Source organism: Pollachius pollachius (genome assembly GCF_949987615.1).
Source record: "Pollachius pollachius genome assembly, chromosome: 2".
NCBI lineage: Eukaryota > Metazoa > Chordata > Actinopteri > Gadiformes > Gadidae > Pollachius > Pollachius pollachius.
Window position 1 is genome coordinate 38,419,281 of NC_136935.1, and position 22,199 is coordinate 38,441,479.

Here is a 22,199-nt window from a genome sequence, read left to right on the forward strand (position 1 = left end):
GATTCCAAATAGGGCAACCCATGCTAGGAATGGAAGCACTCACAAGACGCTTTGCATGAAAGGGTCCACCAAATAACATATTATACTATAAAGTTTAATTGACACTTAAGTGAGGTCACACTTTATTGATCCCAGGTGGGAAATGCGGTTGGCACAGCAACAAGACAAGGACACTAGTTAAATACAAATAGGTATAAATTGAAAGCAATAAACACTACAAAACTACACTGAAAAACCTATCCTCAGTGCACAACATCTTCAGTGAACAACATTGACACATTCCTTTTGTCCATAGGAGTCTAAGACCAAGATCCACAGAGCTGCCAAGGTGCTGATCCTGGGCAACCTAAAGATGATCCTGACCACAGGAACCTCGATCTGGAACGTCCGACAGATAGCTCTGTGGAAGCAGGTAGGACTGCCCATGCAGGACAGACCTCCACCACTGCAAGCCACACGGCTATGCTGCTGGACGACAGCGGAAGAATGTTAGTTGTTCACCAGAACGACTCGTTTAACTAAAACTACACCGTTAGAAGTGTTAGAAGGAGGAATATGTAGTTAGCACCGCTAGCTAGTATTGTGAACCAAAGATTAACTAGGAGCCCTCAGCGGGACATGTGGATGAGAAATTATAGATGGGAAGAAAACTATAAAAAGGATTTGTTGAATGATGATGATTCTCATGAATTGGTGAAACTATGCCATCTGGTGGACAAATTGGCTGACACAGTTTTGAATTTGACAGCAAGATATACGCAGGTGGTGACCAACGTCATTTGATATTAAATAATTATGTTGTGTTGTGGTGACCTTCTTAGTAGAAACATTAGATACGTGAACTAGTGCGTCTTTGAAATGTCCTGTGTTGCATTTCGATGCGGACAAGTGGGTTGAGGATTATGTCAGTAGGGATTAGTGATAGAGCCCTGCTCTAGAGATGATGTTGATGCATTAATGGTGGACTGGTATTCACAACAACAGCCATTGACTGTTCACGTGCATGTGTGTGTCTGTATGTGTGTCCGTGCAACTGTGTGTGCATGCAACTGTGTGTGTGTGTGTGTTTGCGGGAGCATATATGTCTGTGTGTGTGTGTTTGTGTGTGTGTGTGTGTGTGTGTGTGTGTGTGTGTGTGGGGGTGTGTGTGTGTGTGTGTGTGTGTGCATGCACGTGCGCAGGACGACCTCTCTGTGCCTCTGCTACAAGAGGACCTGGACGGCGGGTCGGGGATCCTGTTCCCCTTCTACGACCCCGACACACACATGCTGTACATCGTGGGCAAGGTGGGTCTCACACACCCCAGCTGTCATTATAAAATGATCATGAAGTGGTGATCCATAGCGGGCGTTAATGCATGTCGCCATGCCCTGTGTGCCAGGGCGACGCAAGCTTCCGGTACTATGAGATCAGCGTGGAGAAGCCCTACCTGCACTATCTCACGGATTACCGCTCGCTGCTGCCTCAGAAAGGAATGGGTAAGGCCCCACGCGACGTCCTGTACATCTGGGTCACTCGTACCGTATTTAGAAAGCACCTCTAAATACAGCAGTACAACGTGGTGGATGAAGGTAACAGCTGAACTAGAATAATAAGTTCAATGAGTTTAAAATATCAACATAAAATAATAAATAATATTTAGACCACATACCACATGATTAGTGGATTAGAAGTAAGCTTCACTAAAGAGGTCAGTTTCAAGATTTTGTTATATTAATATTGACAGATCGTGATGCCCTCAGTTCCTCTGGCTGGCAGTTCCAGAGAACATTCCAGAGAACTACCACAATGGGGGCGTTCATATATTCAATTCTGTATGCCTGTGGTCTGATATTATAGTATACTATGGATTAAGGTTGTCATCATAAATCGGGTCTGTGTGGGTAATGCTTTTGTATCTACTAGAGAACTTCATGTGCAAATAGATCTGCGGTATTTGAATATCCAAAAGAGGCTGAACAACAAGCACTACGAACACACGAATCCGACTGCACATCGGTCACATATAACAACTGTGGCTATGTTGAAAGAGGCATACGGTATACTGGCATTGAGTATACACACAATGGTTTAAGTCAAGACTAAGAATGATTTAATATGTTTTACCTAGACCCTACATTTTAATAAGAAATAAATCTATTTGAGCCATACAGAAGGATTCAAATGTTATTACTATATTTATCAACATTTCATTAATACAGTAAAATCCCATTTCTAAATAATAATACTTTAGCCAGTCAATAGGGCCGAGGCTTACACTATAAGAGAGACTTTTAAATCATAGTCAGTTGACAAACCACTTTGAATACCATACTGTGCATGACAAATTAAACCTGTTATATCACAAGGGGAAGTACTGGCTGGAACATGATGGCAGCAGAGAAGGGTAACCAAAGATTGTGTCAGCTTTGAATCCCAGCTTGAAAGGTTTTGGGGTCGATCCCTGATCTCTGAGGCCTAACTGTATGCTGGCCTAACCACTACCTGCTCCTTAATACCATGTATCTGAAATGCCTGTAAATCTCTTTCAATGAAGCATCTGTTCGAAGTACTAATTATAAGTAAGTAGTAGCAATAGGGGTTGATTAGGTAACACATTACCTATTCTAAAGGTTTGTGTGACTAAAACATGCTCTCGATGTAAACACACCACAGTATCTTTAAGCCACCCGATGCCAAGCCTAATACATGTCTACTGACCGCCAAAGAGAAAGCTCCTGGTGTGTTCCTCTATAACCCCCCTCCCGCTGCTTGTCCCCCTCCCCCAGGCGTGATGCCCAAGAGGGGGCTGGACGTCACCTCGTGCGAGGTCTTCCGCTTCTACAAGCTGGTGACCACCAAGAGCCTCATCGAACCAGTCTCCATGATTGTACCCCGCAGGGTGAGAGAACCACATACACACATACACAAACACACACGCACACGCACACACACACACACACACACACACACACACACACACACACACACACACACACACACAAACACAAACACACACCACAATGCCTACAGTCCATCTGCAGGTCTACTTTGAGCGAGCTGCCTAAAGTGGAATTTTAAGTCACCGTGATGATCGGTTGGGGAAGTTTGCATGCAGTCCATGCAGGCCCATGCTTTGCCGTAACTTAACTGCGGAACTTTTTATAGTCGCACGGCACACGGCAAATGTAGGAAATGTGCGCATGGGTGGTGATTATATAATTTTTGGTTCATGCCTGCTCTCGCATTTAAGTTTGGCTTAAACCCCTACCTGCTCCCTACCTCACTGCACATTGCTTTGGATAAAAGCATCTGCTAAAATATTGAATAATAGTTTCCCCCAGAAACCATTATGTATGTTTCATGGTTTGGCGACTGTGCTTTGCAGTCGGAGTCCTACCAAGAAGACATATATCCCATGACCCCCGGTAACATTCCAGCCATGACCTCACGGGAGTGGATCGACGGTGTCAAAAGAGGTAAACACCGTGCATGTGTGTGTGTCTGTGTGTGCGCACCACTCAAATAGATTCATAATTTTTCAATTAATCGAATAAGTCAAGCCATACTTCTTCTGACCTGTGAGATTTGCCGATCTGTGTGGATGGTCATCATCGTCGGTATTCAGATGGCCTTCTCATGCGCCTAGGAGGCTCATTAAGACATAAGAACTGTGGCTCTTGTGGAGCGCAGCTATAGAGATGAACGGAAGGCTCAAACAGCCAGGAGTACTTCTACACTTTACCATTCTTCTTTTGTTTTAAATTATGAAAAAGGGGAATTGGGAAAATGGGAATGCTATACTGGGGGCATGCTATTTATTGTGACAATCAATGTGGCTTCAAGATAATACTTTTATTAGAGATATGAATAAACTTTATTAGTCAATGTTAGCACTTAACTGCCCCCTTCAGACAGTCTCACGTACACTGGCGGAAAGGTTGTTTAATTGCATATTAAATGGAGCTCTAAATAGTCTCTGTATCAGCTAGGTGGCTTTTAAACAATAGCTCATATTCCATAGGCTAGATCTTTCTATCGGGCTTCCTATGCTGGCAAACTAGCAAGCTAGTTCCGATAGCGTATTTCTTCATACAACTAAATAAATGTTTCACCAGAAACTTTTAACCTTTTGGGTAGAAGTCAAACACCGTCCCAATTGTATTTATTGTATTATGCTTTTGTGCCCCTCCCACCCATCTGTTTTCCTGCCTAATCTTGCATCTGACCTCCAGACCCAGTGCTGGTAAACCTGAAGCCTGGGAGTCAAGTAGCAGACTCCTACCTGAGCCTGGTCAAGGGCGTGGACACCCGCAGGTCCCAGAGCAGGCCGGGCCTCCTGCAGCTCTCCTACATCCAGGGGCAGCTGGACAGCACCAAGGGTTCCAAAGAGGATGGGGGCAATGATAAGGGACAAGAGGACGGCAGTCCATTGAGCAACGGACAGGAACCGGCCCTTTGTTCGCCCCCAAAGACAGAGAACGAGGTACAATAGCTGTGAAACTGGTGGATGCCTACCTGAATTCTAATGGGTGGAGATCTGATTGGAATATTAAATTCTTCATCTTTGGTTATCAGCATGATGGTATCTGGCAATTGTATGATTAGATGGATTTTCTTTATTAATATGCTTGTGTGTGTGTGCGTTTGCGTGCATCTGTGTTTGTGCATTTGCATGTGTATGTGTTACTGTGTGCGTGTCTGTCCTTGCGTTAATATGTGTGAGTGCGTTTGCATGCATATATGTGTTTTTATGTTTGTGTGTGTGTGTGCGTGTGTGTGTGTGTGTTTGCGTCTTCATCTATGTGTTTGTGTGTGTGTGTGTGTGTTTGTGTATGCGTGTGTGCATGTGTGTGTGTGTGTTTGCATGCATGTGTGTGTGTGCTCTACAGCTGCGGCTGAAGTTCCACAAGCAACAGGAGGAGATCCGCCGGCTGCGGGAGCTTCTGAACCAGAGAGACGTCCGCATCATGCAGCTGGAGCTTGAGATCAACAACGTCAAGAACACCCAGCACTCCTAAAGCCCATGAGAGCCAACAGGGCCCGCTCAGACGCAGACTGTTCTTCAGGTTGGACCGATTCATCGTAACGTGTGGGCCGGCTCTTTCCTGCCTCCACTGACTACCCTCTCCTGGTCCTCTGAGATGAGGGAGCCTAATCCAAAGCCAAAATCCAACCAAAAGCAATCAATATACCACACCCTGTTCGATTCTGTGTGCGTGTGTGTGTGTGTGTGTGTGTGTGTGTGTGTGTGCGTGCTTGCGTGCAAGCGTTTACAGGGATATTATTTTTTTCAAACAAATGTTATAAAATATTAGCTTTAGACAATGCTGCACAAAAGGCACAACTAGGTTTGCTATGTACATACGCTCTTACCCCCCCCCCCCTCCCGACCACACCCACCTACTGGCCCTCACACACACACACACACACACACACACACACACACACACACACACGTTGTTAACATTGACTCGCTATGCAAACTTTCAGGAACTTTTAGTTTTTTAAAATACCTTTCAATAAGAAATCGACCAAGGTTGGACGCATGTGCCTCTTAGATTAACGGACGCACCGGTATGGCAGGAGACATCAGTTTTGAATGTAAGGTAACACTGAACATATTTTTATGCTTTGTACTTTTGGCTTATTTCAACTACTGTGTGTGAACACAGGAGTGGTAGTAGAGGTCTGATGTCATTAATGAAAGACGTTTTTAGTGTGCGAGAGGAGAGTGAGTCCAGGGGGGAACCAGGGAATTATGTTCCAAAGCTTCACAAGCGCTGCATAAAGAAGAGTATGTATTTAAATGACTGTACAAAAAATCAACGACTAGTGGAATATAGTGGAACATTTGATATGCTTTGATTTTACAGCAACCATCCTGAAAGCTTAATGACATCAAGGCATGTTAAAATGTTATTTTTTATTGCTTTATTTATTATGTTTTATTATTTTGGACAAAAACAAAGGGAAATCCATCTCCAATAACCAAGCCAAATGTGTAAAATAAATTTAAAAAACAGCATGCAATATTATGTAAACATATATTATATCAGTTTGTGATGTTGTACAGCCACTGTGAAGACATTTTAAAGCCATTGTCCTTATGAATGACAGGGAAGTACATTTGTTCACATACAAGTATGTTAATGTCAAGGATTTATTTAACAACTTTATATGGATGCTCTGGAATGCAGGAATATTTATATATTCCGTTCAATATCTTTTTTTTATTGGTGTGTATTTGGACAGGTGTTTTAAATTGGGGCAAATGGTTTTTAATGACCTTTTTATAAAACAAAGTTTAATATATAGCGATGCTTTCCATTATCTTGCTTAAATATATTACAATTTTTTCATTTTGGCTATTATCCTTAAGTCCAAATTGCTTTTTAAATGTTTATGAAAATGTTTCCTGCACTAAACTACAGCCCATGTGCTCCAGCTTCCGGCGTCATCACGCACTACAACCCAGGTACGTTTGCTACAGTAGCTAGCTAGCTGTGTTTTGGTGCTGGCCCCTGGGGAGGATTAAGATGCATTAAAATAACTGGTACTCGCTGATAATTGCTTGCCAATTGTCTTGGCCCACCCAAAACCAGAGAATCGTCCCTGCTTCAAATGTTGCTCTGCGGTGTATTTTCACTTTTTATTAATTGATGAAATGGTTGAAGAATAGATTGTAGAGTTTACCATGCCTGAAAACCGTATTTATGGTACACCCGTCATCACACTGGCACACTGGCTTAACTAATAATGTATTTGCTTACTTGTATTTGTAAGACACTATGTCTCTATTAACCTTTAGTAAAACAACCACTGTCGCAGCACCTCCATAAACAGACACGCCTGGGACAAATCGTTGTTTCTCTAATCTCTGTGACATCCTTCAGGACACTTCTGGTATAGCCACTATTCCGGGCTGGATTTCTGACCACTGCCACTCACATTCCAGGCTGTTGGTAACTGCCTATCAAACTATTGGCTTTTGCTGAAGGTTGATTTGTTTTGTTTTTTCATATTGGCCTATTGCCATTATTAAACAACAAAGACGAAGTGAATGGACTGTAGTAAATTTGGTCATCAATTATTTAACATAACCCTGATGTCAACGTTTTTTGGAGGATGATGTTTTGATAAAAATAATTATGGTTTATTCACTACTTTTGCTATGTCTTCATTTTTGGCCAGTCTCTTTTGGCACTAGGTCAGTCTTATTAAAACACTATCGAATTATGAAATGGGGGTCCAAAATGAGAATAGGCCAACCTTTTGATATTTTTATGGTTTCTATTTGTACATGTTGCTGAATGAGTTTAGAAACCCTCTTAAAGCGACACAGTAACTCTAAACACAAGCTGATATTGTTGAATTTTGATATGTTGGTTTAACCAAATAATTAAAAACAAATATCCTCCATCTCATTTTATCTGTGATTAATTGAATTTAACAAGGCAGTTTAATATATGTTTGCTTATTTAACTTTTAGATTAAGTTTGTAGCCCTATCTGTATTATACAAGAGATTCATAAGGTCTTCAGTTTCATAGCAGTTTCTATTTTTTGAGATGGTATAACAATGTTGTGGCAGTACACATTGACACGGGCAATCAGTTGTATCAATGATTACAATTAGGGCATTTAGCTGACGCATTTATCCAAAGCGACTTACATCGGTTAATACAAACATTGACACACCGACGGCAGAGTCAACCATGGCGACAGTCAGCTCGTCAGGAGCAGTTAGGGTTAAGTGTCTTCCTCAGGGACACATCAACACTGGGGAGCTGGGGATCGAACTAGCCGACACCCCTACATGGCCAGATGCAAAATAAGATGCAGTTGATTATTTCTGTCAATAGACTTTGTTGTTATGCACGACAAAACATTAAACAAATACATTCAGATTCATTAAATGTAAGCCCAGCTCAACAAATATTTGTAAAGTGAAGTATATCTTTCTAGTGTCACTTTGGTAAATGTCTCCATTTTAAAGACCCTTGCATTCAACATTTATATATATTTTTAATTGGTGAGAACAGGCTTCCCCCCCACGCCATTCAACATATGGAACACAATTATTAATCTCTGCAAACGTAGCTTGCCTGGCCCGTTTTCCGTGGAATGGACTAAAGGTTACAGGGATCTTTTGAAGCTAGCTGACTGTACAGTCCTTCATAGGGCCGTACTTTTTAAACAGTTTTCCCTGTTAAATCTTTCTCCCATTTTCACGTACGTGAGATGTTTCGGATATGGTCAATCATGGAACTTAATTAAAATAATTAAATTGGAATTATGCAAACAAACTAATCATCATATCAAAGTTTAAAGTACAATATTCAAGTGAACTAACACCGGATAAAAAAAAATACACACCAAGAGGAGAGAAAAGAGCAAAATGTTAACATTTTATTTACAAAGTTGTTTGTCATACAGAAAGTAAAAATGTAGCTACAACCTTGATTTATGCAACAACCAGCCACGCACACACAAAAAAACATGGCTGGCTTGTTGCACAGTTGCTATAGCAATAATCTTATTGGGGGAAGGTAGGGGGAAAAAATAAACAAAGGAGAAAAGAAAAAGACAAAAGGAAGAAGAGAAATAACAAAATATTTAACAAATTATTAAAAGCACAGACCCAAAACTAGATACCAGTCCCAAAGTCCTCACACGGAGATACACAAAGAGGAGTCGACAGTGAAATTGAGGAATGCAGAGTGGGGGAGGGGGGGGGGGGGGGGGCTGCCTGAGAACCTTGGGGGGGGGGGGGGGGCAGGGCAGGGTGGCTCTCTGATCCATGGGTTAAGGTAGGAGGGGGGAGGGGGGGAAGAGTATCTCCACTAGGCCCACCCATCCTATACAGTCTTGCTCCAATCAGGAGCTCAGAGCTAGGGGGGGTGCAGGAAGAGGCGACAGGTGGGGTGGTGTTGGTATTGCAGAACGGACCGTGTGAATTAAGGTGGGTTGGGGTTCAAAGGGAGTCTGGAAGGGGAGGGGGGAGAGGGGTTGGTAACTCGGTAGGATCGTTTAATTTGTTTTTCCTCCTAATCGTCATCATCGTCATCGTCATCATCGTCGTCGTCATCTTCATCCTCTGGATCTCGCTTTCTCTTCTCGCCCTTTGTGGCTTCTGCTGCTGCTAATGTTGCTGCTGCAGCTGCAAGACAGTATAAATTATAAATACAAGCTTTTCAGGATGAGGGTCATCTCAGACATCAGGCATGCGTCTGGCAGAGTGGAGACCGAATGGCCAGACATGCAAACAATGAATAAAGAATCTAGAGAATGTCTTAAACCAAAACAAACAAACACTTGGCACCCTTCCTCCTTTCCCCCCGTTGGATGAAGAGATGTCTTCTCTTTGTTTGATTTACAATGGATTCAAAGAGCTGAACTAAGCCAGGAGAAGAGCCCTGTGTGTACTTGGATTAAGCAATAGCAACTTCAACATATCAATGGCCTAGCCGTTTTGTTAGGACATCACTGGCTATATATGTATTATCCAATAACATTAAGCATACCATCTTCGTCGTCATCATCGTCGTCATCGTCATCATCCACTTCACCTTCCTGCCCGATGTCCTCCTCCTAATTGAAAGAATACATTTAAATGACCAGTAGCACACACCTTAAATGTTGCAAACATGAATATTTACATAGAAATTTTTTTATTTCCTTGTAAATATCTATAAATGTATACAACTATATACGGAAATGGAGACATATTCACCTCATCCTCCGCACCACTCTCGTCATCGTCCTCTCCTTCTACCTCCTCCTCATCATCATCGTCATCCTCGTCAAAGTCCTCCTCCTCTCCATCTTCCTCATCCTCCCCCTCTGTAATGTTGAGTCACATGACAGCATGTAAGTCATGGGCTAAAAGCAGTAACAGATCCGAGATCTAATACACGGCATTAAATCTTAATCTCACTTAATCTCTGTAAATGTATCGTACTGCTATGCATCACATACTATACAAATATAATCATACATCTGAATGTAAATTATAAACGAGTGGTGTATATGATATTTCATAATTTTCCCCCAATTAATAACCTCACTTTAGATAAAAAACAAAGCAAACATGCATCCTTGCGAAAAATATCACACAATCTCTCCAAGGTCCAGACCTTCGTCGTCGTCGTCGTCATCGTCAACCACCTCTCCGTCCGAGTCTGAGGCCTCGTGGTCATCCATGTCGTACCCGTCCAGGTAAGTGAGCTGGGGCAGGAGCTTGAACACGCAATCCCTGTAGTCACTCAAGTTCGTCACTTCACAGTTGAAGAGGTCCAAGCTCTTCAGGTTTCCAAGCTTTTTCTGTAAACGAGAAAGAATATCAGGTCACAGACTGTTCCTGTGTATCAAAATGAGGGTTAGAATGAATTCTATATTTCATATTAAGTCTTAATAATTGGTTTTGTGTTTGGGGATTGGAGACTTACCAAGGGTTCCAACGTGCTGATGTCTTTAAGCTTGTTTCCACTAAGATTTAGATGTGTGAGGTTGGGGAGTTTCTCTGCTAAAACGTCGAGGTCACCGCTGATTCTGTTGTCACTCAGCTCCAGCTGAAATAAATGGAAAGATTGCAATGTTAGCAAAAGATCATTATGAACCGATAAACAAAGGTTTACGAGATACCAGAATGAACATTACCTTTTTCAGTTTTCCTAGTTTGGGCAAGTTGGAGACAGACAGTAAACCGACATTTATCAAACTGAGGAACTCCAAGTTGACAAACTCTGCTGTGAGGCCTTCCGTTTTTCCATCATTTGATCGACAGTTGTCAAGAACAAGTTCTTGTACCTGTGGAAAAGGAAAAGCAATGTTTTCAATTAACAAGTAAAAGTAAATATGTTATTTCAATTTTAAAATTCACATCATTTTTGTAAACTAAAACTGAAATATTCTATTTTTTTTTAATTCATGTAATAATGTTAGTTTAACATTATTTAGAACACACAATAACAGTTTACGTTTCCAGATTTTTTTTGAATGTACATTAATCAAATGGTGGCATGTACATAAAGGAGGTGTTTACAAAGACACCAGCCCTTCAGTTACAGTTTGCGCAATCGTGTGTTCCAGAAAATGTTCGAAAGTTTTTGCCAAACATCAAAAATCTCAAGTGAGGAAGCGAGAGTAAAAGGCTAAAGCAACGTGTAATCTACAAAACAGTGTTTAAATGCACTATTTGTCCAAGCTAAACAGGTCGGGCATTGGTTTTAGTCACGAAGAAGAATAGCTCAACATTATCTTGGCCTGGTGATGCAGGCGCTAATGACAAATGCAATGATTTTTGTTAGCAAGCCCGCTACAGGCTAGCCATTGCCCTTTTAAACGCTGTCGTGCAGTGGAGGAGCTGCAGGAGAGGCTCGTCTGCCCGCCATTAACCACCCAACAACAGCGGAAAGGTGGAGAACATTCGTAATATATCTTCCCAAAAGTCAGAAACTCGACGTAATGAGGAAAGTGGAGTGCTTTGTCGTCGAGCAAACGACCGATACGGCTATTTGTTTGGCTGTATCGTCGAATGAATGCGAATGGCGAAGGAAATATTCAGGACGGAAATTTAGTAAAAACAAAGATGGAGAGAGTTCCTTTCTCCAGAGCTTCAAAGACGACAGAATGACAACATGGCGATTCCTGAGACACAGTATGCAGTTCTCTGAACACTTCCAATAGGGGCAGACTGTTTTTACAATGTTTATTCGATGGTTTATACATCGATTTAAACCATTTCGATGTCGAGTGGTGTTATTTTCTGCATGATAACCGAGAAACGACGACTGTCCACGCTTTGCTGCCCGGGCGTCGAGCGCGACGCACGGGGGCTCGTGTCACTCGAGCCGGCTGGCTCCAGTCACTGGCGAACACGAACCGTCGTTCACCAATAAAAGCGTACAGGTGTTATAACGTTACGAACATACGTAAACGGACGACTCGTATTCATATAGTGGCGTTATGTTTACAATGCAGTCGATTATTCATATTTATATTATTGTTGCAAAGAGGGCAATATGGCGGGAACCAATACGAGCTGACCGCTGTGGGTACCATTTGTACGGAATAATCTGGTGGGGTTGATACTTTACTCACACGGCAGAGTTTACGAATTTGTTGTTTGCCATTGTTATTGAAAGCATCGCAGGCGTGCAGGGTACTCGGCGAAACGGGGGGCTACATATTTGGCGGAATTTGCCTACTGTACACTCCCTTTACTTGTTAATTGAAGCGTCCAAATATGAAAACAACACTGACTATACGAGACGAAGCGGTCGAATGCATGCCGATATCGACCAGCTTTAGTTGGTTATTGCAGCTTGGTAAATGTTGAATATGTGGTTGGTTGACTCGAAGCAAGTGACATTTTTTTGTTTGTTGGCGTAGCTGAATGTAGGTCTTAAACCCCTACGAATGAAGAGATATTACACTTCCTTCGACACGTTACTTGGTCTTTCTGCAATAACCTTAAAATGATACGCGTATGCGAGACTTTAAAGTACATTTTGATAAAAGGCATCCCTTTCCATTATTCTATCACCATGGCGCCCATGGTCTACATAAAATGAATCGTATAGGCAAACGCCATAGGGACGGAAACGCACTGAAATACCGATGTATATACAAGTTTATAAATGGGACCAAAACGTTTAAATGGGACCGAGCTGTGTGTGCACCATCGAGCAGGGAGGCTGCGAAACGGTTAAAACACTGCAATAATGCCAGCAAGCTGGAGAATCGGCTTTTGAAAGTAACGATTGAATATAGCCTTTCTTGTCTTGCTGCCCCTTCACGCCCAATCTAGAACAGTACAATGTATTAACCTTGTTAACAGGATTTTCTACCCTATTTATACTAGAGAAACACAATCTAAAGCCCATGTGGTCACCATTACGTTAGCTACACAGGTCACTCAGAAAGCAAAAAAGTAGCAAGTTAGCTAGCAAGGCTAGCCTGAAAACTAAGGTTTGGTTTTAAAAAGCACGACTTACATCAGACGGTGTCCTGTTTCTTAGTTCCAAGTGGATCCTCTTTTTCATATTCATCTTGCCCTATGAAAGTTAAACTTTTCTCTCTGGGGTTTTGGTGTAAATTTCAGTCCAAAGGCAGAGAGATGCCCTAATGGAGGGAGAATATGGGACTGTATAATGAACTGAACCAAACGCTAAGTTAGTCGGCGAGAGGAGAAACCATGGAGGGAAACGGGACTGAAACAAAATATATGCTCAACAGCGCCACCGCTGTCCAGAAACGCCCATCGCCTGTTAAATAAGGCAATGCAGTCACAAAACATGACGCTGCCCCGAAGCAAAGCGGTACTATGGTGCAATTCATTTGTAGAACGTAAGTGCTATAATGACAAATGAGAAAATGACAAATTCACAGGCACCTAATTATCTTGCAGGTTGATTGTATATATTCACAGGGTGTTGGTAAACATTCATTTATTTCAACAAATAAATAAAATGCATTTACCGTATTAAGTAGGTCATATTGTTTGCATAGGTAATCTGTCTATTATTGTATTTTTTTGATGAATGCTGTTGAATATTCGATTGCCGATGATATTAACTATCATCTATCATGTCAAACCTTATTAAAGCATATGATATATATTGGTATTCTACCTGTTGCCTTTCTATAAGGCAGTAGTAAATTATAAATGTATTACACACTTGTATTTTCTGTAATATTTGTGTAGCAAATTGGGGGAAATTATGAATAAATAATGCACAAATTATTCGATGATAATCTCGTTTTTGTCACTCCATTTTACTATGTTAAGTGTATGTTTAACTTGGGCTGATAGACAAAGTAATGGAGGATGGGTTTTGGGTTTGCAGTGAAGAGAGCGTTTTATATGCTCGGGGTGGGTTGCCCCCCTCCCCATAGCTTCCTGCTTAGGCTCAAGATCCCTCAAGCAGAAGTATGCTTGTGTGCCTCCACATCCACTTCGCCAAATTGCTCCAAACTTAAGTTCACGTAATACATATGGCAGTGTAAATTATGTCAAATTCTGGAAATACTTGTTCCTGTGACATTATCAGTAAATGGCTTGTTTTTGGTGTGTGGAGTTTATGTGCCATGGCTCGATGCAATGCATCATTATTGTAGAGCAATGTATAACAATATTGTTGGTTTGTTGAACGTTAATGCCTGTGTGAAAGGGCCTCTTGGACTTTAATTATTGAAAAACGAATTAAATTTTATATTTTTTTCCATGCCATTCAATTGTAATGGATCCAATAAACCAGCAGAGGGCAATGGAGTAACATCTTCTCGCTTTTTTGTACGCTTAACACAACTAGATCAGCGGATTTTGGCAGAACTGTTAACTCGTTTTGAGTGTAACGGTCGACTTTGATAATAATCAGACATATTGAAAGGTGCCAGTATTTGGGGATGCTCAGTGCTTGTGGGTCTTTGAGAATGTCAACAGAGGACTAAAAGGTTGCCAGTCATCACTTAACCACGCTGAGCCGGACCTCATTGGAAGTGGCTGTTTTCCTCATCTTTCTCACAAGGTACATAGCCTATATGAATGAACCCGTTTGTTGTCATTAAGTGACGGTATGTAAACTGAGTATTTAGGCTGTGACAAATAAAAAAAGTGAAAGCATCCATCATTGCATTGCACTGTATTCTATACCTATGACCTACTTGGATTCCTTGCATTTAAATACATATATTTATTCTGTTTAAACTAGGCCTAATCAATCAATATGTCAACATTTTAATGTATATTTTGTAAACATTGAATACCATATACTTGAGTTTTGGTAGTCTGCAATAAGATACATTAAGTTGATGGACCGCTAGCGTTTTTTGAACAGGTGGTCTCCTGTTGCTCAAACGGAGACCCATGCAGCTTCAATGTGCTGTTAGAAGATTGTGAACACACCCAGAGTTGGGTCGCCCGGGATTAATGATAAGATGGCTGTAGCGCGACAATTGAATAACATTTGCCTCGTCTTTTTTTTTAAATCCTCTCATCACATCCAACATTTTTTGCTTTTTTAAAGATCCTGCATTTGAAACACTTTTGAAACAATTTGCGTAATCTTTTTTGACAGGATCTAGAAAAATATATTAGGTTATTGATTATTATAACATTTATGAAAATTCCCACTTTTAATCAACAGGGAAACTCGTACTGACCACACAATGTTTGACACACTGTTACACAACCCTCACCAAACACACACACACACACACACACACACACACACACACACACACACACACACACACACACACACACACACACACACTCGATATGCTGAAGTACACTCAGGTCCATGGAGTGTGCTTTTGGCTTTAGGAATCGTGCCAACTCCGCCACCTTTACAAATAAGATAAGAAACGATCTTGCCATTATGGTAATGTTTAACCAGATAATTCTGTACGGACTGTGAAAACAAAATACGCAGCTTATCCGTTCTCATTTTTGCGCTTTTTCGCCCCGAATGAGTTTTAGGCCTAATATTTATTCATTATTCCCAGGACTATTCTTAAATGGATGAGACTTTGAATATGGACAATGAGGTGTTGGATTGCCAAGAACCTGAAACAAACCGAGGTAACGTCAACCTTTCATTTAAAATGAAGTTTGCTTGACAGCCTCAGTAGAGAGTTATGATCTTACCACTGAAGCTGACCATTTTGATGGTTTGCATTCAAGTCTTGACTTTCTATGTGAAAATGATAAGTCAATGTGGACAATATAATTGGAAAACGTACATTATTAGTACTATAAATCAAACAAAAATAGAGCCTAGTGCATTTGCACTATTCAATACTACTATCCACTGTATTTCCAGCAGAGTAGACCAAAGGCTCTAGAACTCATTCAGTGTATACTGAATTGCATTGTAGTCATTATGCTCATAATGTAATTCTTATGTTTAACATTCTAACTCTCATGCTTTGTACTGTATATTTGTAGATATGATGCTTTGTATTGAAGATCTTATGCTTTATATTGTAGGTGTTATGCTTTGTATTGTAGTTCTTATACTTTGGATTGTAGTTCTTGAAAGTTGCATTGTAGTTCTTATGAGTTGTTGTTTAATAGTTGGGATCCTTCGCCGTCTGCGGGACCGAGACCTGCTCCGGAAGAGGAAAGCCGAGGCGGAGGAAAAGGAGACTAAGCAGTGGGTTTATGGGTAAATTTGGTCAAAGAGACCAGTCCACAATAGTAACAGCTTCACATATTTAGGGGATGATCATGGTTTGCTAGATATTCCAATGAGGAATGTTTTCTTCCACATTTTTACAAAATAAAATGGCTACTTCGATGGTCGATTGAAAAAGAAAAAAAGCTAATCTCTGCGAAGCAAAGTGATTTCACAAAGTGCATTTTTCTTTACTTTAACAAAAAAATGTTCCCAAATGAACACTACATAGAAAATATTCATTATCAGCCGAGTGTTGGCTTATCAACCCCATGGCTCATATTGAATAGGTAGTGAGGAGAAACCAAAGGTTGCTGTTCTTCTGTCTCCCAACGAAAGATCTGGATCTGGTGGAGGAACTTTAAACTATTGACTGTGTGAACACCAGTGCAAAAGAGAAGCATATCAATGCTTCTGCTCTCTCCCTTTGTCAGGGTCGAGAGCAAGAGGAGAAGAGCAAGGGGAGAGCAGAGGAGTGGCACTGGGAGAAGGGGGAGACCAAGGAAGATTGAGAACCTATTCGAGATTCTCCCGATCGAGGAAAAGGAGAAGGGTGAGGAGCAAGTGCAGCAGGCTCCCAAACCTCCTGCTGAAGAATCATTACCTGAGGCAGTGGAGGCTGGCCCAGCCGACACCTTCTACTCCCGATCGATTGCTCCAGCGTACCTCCCCACTACCCCAGCTCCGCCACTCAATGTTACCTCAGTTGAGACCCCCGTCGTAGCCTCTTATTTTAATTTATTCCAAACAGCTCCTACCCTGACCCTGAACCATACCCCGGCCCAGGCACCTACCCAAACCCCTACCCCAGCCCCCAACTTTGTCTCAGAGCCCACTGTTCCAGCCCCATCCACCCAAAGTCCTCCCTTGCCCCCTTCCTCTGGTCAAAGTCAAAGTGAGACCCCAGTGGAGGCTCCTGTGTCAGCTGGGCCCCTGCTGGCCCTAGCCCCAGCTCCTGCCCCAGCATCCTCTGCTCTTGTCTACACCACCGAGTCCAGCACCATGGAGGCTCAAGGCCAGGTCACCATCGAAGACTTGGGGCCCGATGAGATGGAGGATGTCTGCTTGACACAGAAGGATGAGGCTGTGAACCGTTTGGAAACTGGTAAGGCTGCCCTGCTAGCACTTTTATCCATCTAACTTTATACGTAAAGCACTTTTCGTGCAAAAGTGAAATATAATATGAAGTACGTGGGAAGGATGTTATGCTGTATTTAATGATAAATATATGGCATCTGGTGGTCCAAAAGTGTCGCACAAAATCAGTGCATACATGTCTGAGCATGGGGGACGCCTGTGGTCATCAAAGCCCTAACTCTGTATGCGTAATCGCTGTACTCTTCCACTTGAGGTGCACAGGATTACCTGATATCTGATGTCTTTACCCACATTTTATAAGAGCTTGTAATGTATTTTATCCTCACGTTTGTTTTCTGTGTTTGGTAGATTCGGTTGAGGGACCATCTCCACCCGCTGTGGCTCAGAGCACCATGTTCTCCTCTCCTCTGTTGACCTCCCTGTCTACCACTCAAGGATATTTCACAGATGAATAATTTAAAATGAGGTTTCTGATGATGTCTGAAGAGAATTCTCAAGGGCTTTCTACAAAATTGGCTGTAGACTATTCAAAAATGGCAATGCTTTGAAAAGGCTTATATTAATCTTTTTTTTATTCTGAGGCCTTATATTGTACTGCATTTAAATTGTATTTAGCTTTTTTGCTTTACGAATTAACTGATAATGATGTAGTTTTAAATTATTTTAAAAACAAAGACAAACTTATTATTTTCAGTCAAATTTGTTTTTATAATTTTGTTTGTAAACTTGTTCATGTGAAACCAGTTACTGCAAATAATAATAAAATAGTGTTTTGAAATGTTACGTTTTGTAGAAGTTCACTTTTTGTGGTTTCTAATTGTGATTAAACAGGGGTCCATTCAAAATGATCCTCTTTAATGTTGTCTTTGACATACTTCCTTTGCATCAGGAGTCAGGAAAAATGATACAGTGTTAACATATTTCCAATTTAAACAATAAAACGGAGACATGCATAAACATATTTACGGATATTTTTTTGACTAGCAATGTCTTGTAGTTTTTGTGTATTCATATGCTGCATAATATTACGGTTAATTTAAATAAAAATAAAAACATATGGATCAACAAGATCAGAGATTGAATTTCTAACAGGAATTACATACGTCATCAAATAAAGGCATTCAGTGAGTATGCACAGTGTACACACCGTCAACAAATTCTAAACAATAAGTCCCTTTCATCCACCCATATTCATATATTCAATATATTGTGTCCAGTGTCACCCTCTAGCGTGCAGGTTTTCGGCGTTTTTAGATGGGAGAAATGCGTAACTTTTAAAACAAATTCACATTATATTTTATTCGGTTGTCATTCATTCATTGCTGTGGAATTTGTTTCTTCAACACGTATAATTTCATTCAATAAAAATGTCTACTCAAGCAGTAAAAATAAAGAACTTTCCAATGGTCCCTGGAAAGTCACTGGTTGGCCAACTATAAATCGTGCGTGTTCTGCTTCCGCATTGAGTGATCACACGTGTTTGTTTATATCCTAGTGTGAGCTTCCTCACATAAGCATCCAGAAACTGAAAATTGTTAAACAGTTGAATTAGTAAAAATGCCACCGCTGTGTGACAGCTGTTGCGATCATGTCGATAAACTCAATCAGCAAGTTTCTGTAATGCGAAAAGAAATCAAAAATCTAAGGTAATTTTTGCAACCACGTGTCTTCTTAAATTTGTCCCTCTAGAGATTGATATTAACATGTGTGTATCTCTCTTTAGACAGATGTTGGAGAACGCAGTAAAGTCCCACCGTAAACACATGACTTCCCTCTTGTCCGCTGTGACAAACGTTGCTCAAGGCGACAACCAACCGCCATATAAACAATCATTATCGGAAAAGACAGAAATGTCACCACATGTTTCTTTGGAACAAGGTAATAACCACGCCTGGACACAACGTATCATATTATGCTCATAGTACACACACACACACACACACACACACACACACACACACACACACACACACACACACACACACACACACACACACACACACACACACACACACACACACACACACACACACACACACACACACACACACACACACACACACACAGGAGATCAATAAAAACCTTTTAGGGCAGTATAGTGTGTATAACATAGATGTCCACAGCCTAAGATGTAGGCGTCATTAAACAAGATGCCTAACCCCTACCAGCTCCTTATTGACATTTGACTGAATTCACAAGATGACAGAGTCCACTATAGTAGTAGTCGATATTCATTACTGGATTTGTTTTGTGTAAAAGAAAATGTCACAGCTGGGTAAAAAACAACAACCTGACAAACTAAAGTTGTTTGTTGTTCCTTACAGGCACTATCCAGACAGTCCCTATTGGCTACATAAGGTCCTGCTTTTCAGCGAAGAATGGCACACCAAGACAGCCCACGGTGTGTGGCCACTCCAGGGCCACGCTGTGCATTCAGCCCAGTGTGTTCAACAACCCCGATCAAGCTCTAATGGGACTCGAGCAATTCTCCCATGTATGGTAAGGTCCTGTCCTAACCCTCTCCTCCCCTCCTTTCCTTGATTATAGCTGACTTAATGGAGGATGAAATCGATGCCAAGATCAATAGTGTAATTACATTTGTGTGTGTGTTTGCGTAGGACCTGTTTCCTTACACCTTTATCGAAAGGGGAAAACTGTGGTTACAAATTGGCTGTGGATAAAATATTGCTTTGAACGAGTTTGTTTTCCCTCCTTCCTCCCCACAACTGAGTTCCCTTTGTTTTGATTTCCTGCGTATTACTATTTTAGTCATTAAGCTTTAATCCAAAGTTCCTTACAGTGGATTATCTTTGAGCCATGTCATTAATGAACAGGTAGTGCTTTAAGGTTGGCTACAAAGCATTGGATATGGAACCTGAAACCTCTCCCTTGGGGGATGAGCGGAAACCCTCTATTCACTATACAATCTTGAGTTCAATATGACATGAACCCTTTAGTCTGTTATATTCTGATATTTTAGGACATTAATAAACTACAATTCCCAATTTTTATTGTTTCTCCAGGGTCATCTTCCTCTTTCATAAGAATGGTCACCTGAGTTACAAACCCAAGGTAAAGCCCCCCAGACTAAACGGTCAGAGGGTGGGTCTCTATTCCACACGCACCCCTCACCGACCCAACGCCCTGGGCCTAACGCTGGCCAGGGTCGACAAAATCGTAGGCAAGTATGAGATTTCTTAGTTTATCCAGTAGGACATTTGTGAGTGAGGCATTTGTGTGTGATTGATCTCCGATAAGGGATCAATCGCAATTGTGCAAAAATTAGACCTGTGCATGTACTGTACAATTATGGCCTAGATTAAACACAATTTTGCAGTCACTGGATATGGTTGTTAAAAGGATGAAAACAACATTCCAATGACACACACCCACCCAAGCTATTCAAGGTTCTCACAGTTCTTGGGTCATTAATTAAGAGCAAATGCCTTAACCCCTCTAAATCAAATCTTTCATCCTGGTTTGCACATTGGCCAGTTGCTTTGGATATATGCGTGTGAGAAATACTCAAACAAAATGATTTGTACAGGTGACACGGTACATCTATCAGGCATTGACATGATTGATGGGACTCCCGTTCTGGATATCAAGCCATACATCTCAGACTACGACTCCCCTCTCAGCCGACCCGGTGCAGAACCATATGAAATGGATGTAGGCCAACCAGAGACAACAGCGTCGCCACAAGATGAGGTAATGGGCGACGTATTAAGCATCCAAATGAACTCTGGGACTCCATCCTCTGGCAAAGACACCTCATTTGCTAGAGCTGAGTCTACCAAGGTTACCGGTCCCCACAGTAGTCCTAGAACTACGCTGAAGGACGAAGCCATAACTGCTGATGTTGAGAAGAGAAGTGAGGCCTCTTCTTTGCCTGTTGCTGATGCTAATGCTGACTCTGCTGCCCCCTTGTCCAAAGAGCTAAGAAATGTGCTAGTGGAGGTTAAAGCCTATCTTAACGAAACTGAGCTGACCAGTGAAAAGGACATAACAAAATCCAAACGACCAGAGACAACCCAATGCAGTCCTCGGCTTTGCTATGGGGAAGAGGAGTACAGTACCATTGCCACTTGGATCAGAGCGCCCCCTGTTGGCAACCTGGAGGTGCGATTCACGCCCCATGCTCTTAGCGAATTAGCAAAGTTTCTCCCGCCTCAACATTCAGGTAAACAAAACCTCTTTCTTCCGATTAACAGTTGGATATGAATTAATTTACATTCTGCTGAAACCTTTATGCAGCTTTCAAATGAGAACAATAAAACAATAAAAAAATGCAATTAGAAAATAACAGGCCTATTTAGTCGTAAGAGTCAGGAATCTGACCATAAATCGACCAAGTTCTTTCTACTTCTGCCTATAGTTTAAAATGGCTTCTGTGTTTTTTTGTTTTCTTTAAGTAGACCCCACCGGAAACGACTGTCCTTGCTTTAAGTTCCTACGCAGCCAGGAAGAGGCATTGGCCGCCATCAGAGCGGTTCTGTCAGCCGACCCGCGCTCCATCTACCGGAGGAGCCGCTGTGAGGACAGACTGTTCTTCTTCACCCTGGACACCGCCGACATCACCTGCTGGTTCGGCCCGGGCTTCGCTGAAGTCCTGCGGGTCCGGCGGGTCTAACTCTTAATTGTTTAAAGTCGCAAATGCTAAAATATCTGATATGCTATATATAGACGGTATACTTTCTTAAATCAGCAATTGTGAATTTCAATAGAATCTCAATAGTTATATTGTTTCTGGAATTCAAAAAATCGTAATTAAAGATGTGACTACATTGTGTTTCTCTTTGCCTTTTCATAAAATATGAATTAAAAATAGAATAATGCAAACCACTAAGCTTAGGTTATGTATCTACATAAACTACAGTAACTACAGTAGCAATTAAGATCTTGAACCATTTATTTTATGAAATTTGTGAGCTTAGCA

General features: G+C 41.4%; 4 protein-coding genes across 10 annotated transcripts in view; 3 read left to right on the forward strand and 1 right to left on the reverse strand.

Annotated features, from left to right (window-relative positions):
• The window catches only part of coro2aa (coronin 2Aa), a 31,108-nt gene extending 23,963 nt beyond the window's left edge, over positions 1 to 7,145 (forward strand). For 4 of the 5 annotated variants that reach the window (XM_079729383.1, XM_079729381.1, XM_079729382.1 and 1 more), the window contains 7 exons: positions 296 to 412; positions 1,182 to 1,286; positions 1,382 to 1,478; positions 2,769 to 2,881; positions 3,368 to 3,458; positions 4,215 to 4,465; positions 4,872 to 7,145. In XM_079729383.1, coding sequence (XP_079585509.1) covers positions 296 to 412; positions 1,182 to 1,286; positions 1,382 to 1,478; positions 2,769 to 2,881; positions 3,368 to 3,458; positions 4,215 to 4,465; positions 4,872 to 5,000 — 903 coding nt within the window. In that variant the 3' untranslated portion in view covers positions 5,001 to 7,145. The remainder of the gene's footprint in view (positions 1 to 295; positions 413 to 1,181; positions 1,287 to 1,381; positions 1,479 to 2,768; positions 2,882 to 3,367; positions 3,459 to 4,214; positions 4,466 to 4,871) is intronic. The other variant, XR_013811575.1, reaches the window with a different exon arrangement.
• A 1,222-nt stretch (positions 7,146 to 8,367) lies between these two features.
• Positions 8,368 to 13,644, reverse strand: anp32b (acidic (leucine-rich) nuclear phosphoprotein 32 family, member B). Its single transcript, XM_079729391.1, has 7 exons — positions 12,980 to 13,644; positions 10,641 to 10,790; positions 10,430 to 10,552; positions 10,118 to 10,304; positions 9,715 to 9,824; positions 9,506 to 9,572; positions 8,368 to 9,141 (listed from the first exon to the last, which is right to left on the reverse strand). Exons 1-7 carry the CDS (start codon positions 13,031 to 13,033, stop codon positions 9,029 to 9,031), a joined length of 804 nt encoding a protein of 267 aa, XP_079585517.1. The 5' UTR covers positions 13,034 to 13,644; the 3' UTR covers positions 8,368 to 9,028.
• A 715-nt stretch (positions 13,645 to 14,359) lies between these two features.
• Positions 14,360 to 18,043, forward strand: hemgn (hemogen). Of its 2 annotated transcripts, none has more exons than XM_079729388.1 (5): positions 14,360 to 14,512; positions 15,492 to 15,567; positions 16,063 to 16,153; positions 16,597 to 17,267; positions 17,609 to 18,043. In XM_079729388.1, exons 2-5 carry the CDS (start codon positions 15,504 to 15,506, stop codon positions 17,713 to 17,715), a joined length of 933 nt encoding a protein of 310 aa, XP_079585514.1. In that variant the 5' UTR covers positions 14,360 to 14,512; positions 15,492 to 15,503; the 3' UTR covers positions 17,716 to 18,043. The 2 variants fall into 2 exon arrangements, with proteins under 2 accessions (XP_079585514.1, XP_079585515.1); XM_079729389.1 differs by having other exon boundaries at positions 16,063 to 16,141.
• Positions 18,044 to 18,765: 722 nt separating this feature from the next.
• Positions 18,766 to 21,963, forward strand: trmo (tRNA methyltransferase O). 2 transcript variants are annotated; one of them, XM_079729385.1, is made up of 6 exons: positions 18,766 to 18,906; positions 18,984 to 19,138; positions 19,585 to 19,759; positions 20,284 to 20,441; positions 20,808 to 21,443; positions 21,676 to 21,963. In XM_079729385.1, the coding sequence occupies exons 1-6, from the start codon at positions 18,818 to 18,820 to the stop codon at positions 21,891 to 21,893; spliced, it is 1,431 nt and encodes a 476-aa protein (XP_079585511.1). In that variant the 5' UTR covers positions 18,766 to 18,817; the 3' UTR covers positions 21,894 to 21,963. The 2 variants fall into 2 exon arrangements, with proteins under 2 accessions (XP_079585511.1, XP_079585512.1); XM_079729386.1 differs by having other exon boundaries at positions 21,679 to 21,963.
• The last annotated feature ends 236 nt before the right edge of the window (positions 21,964 to 22,199 follow it).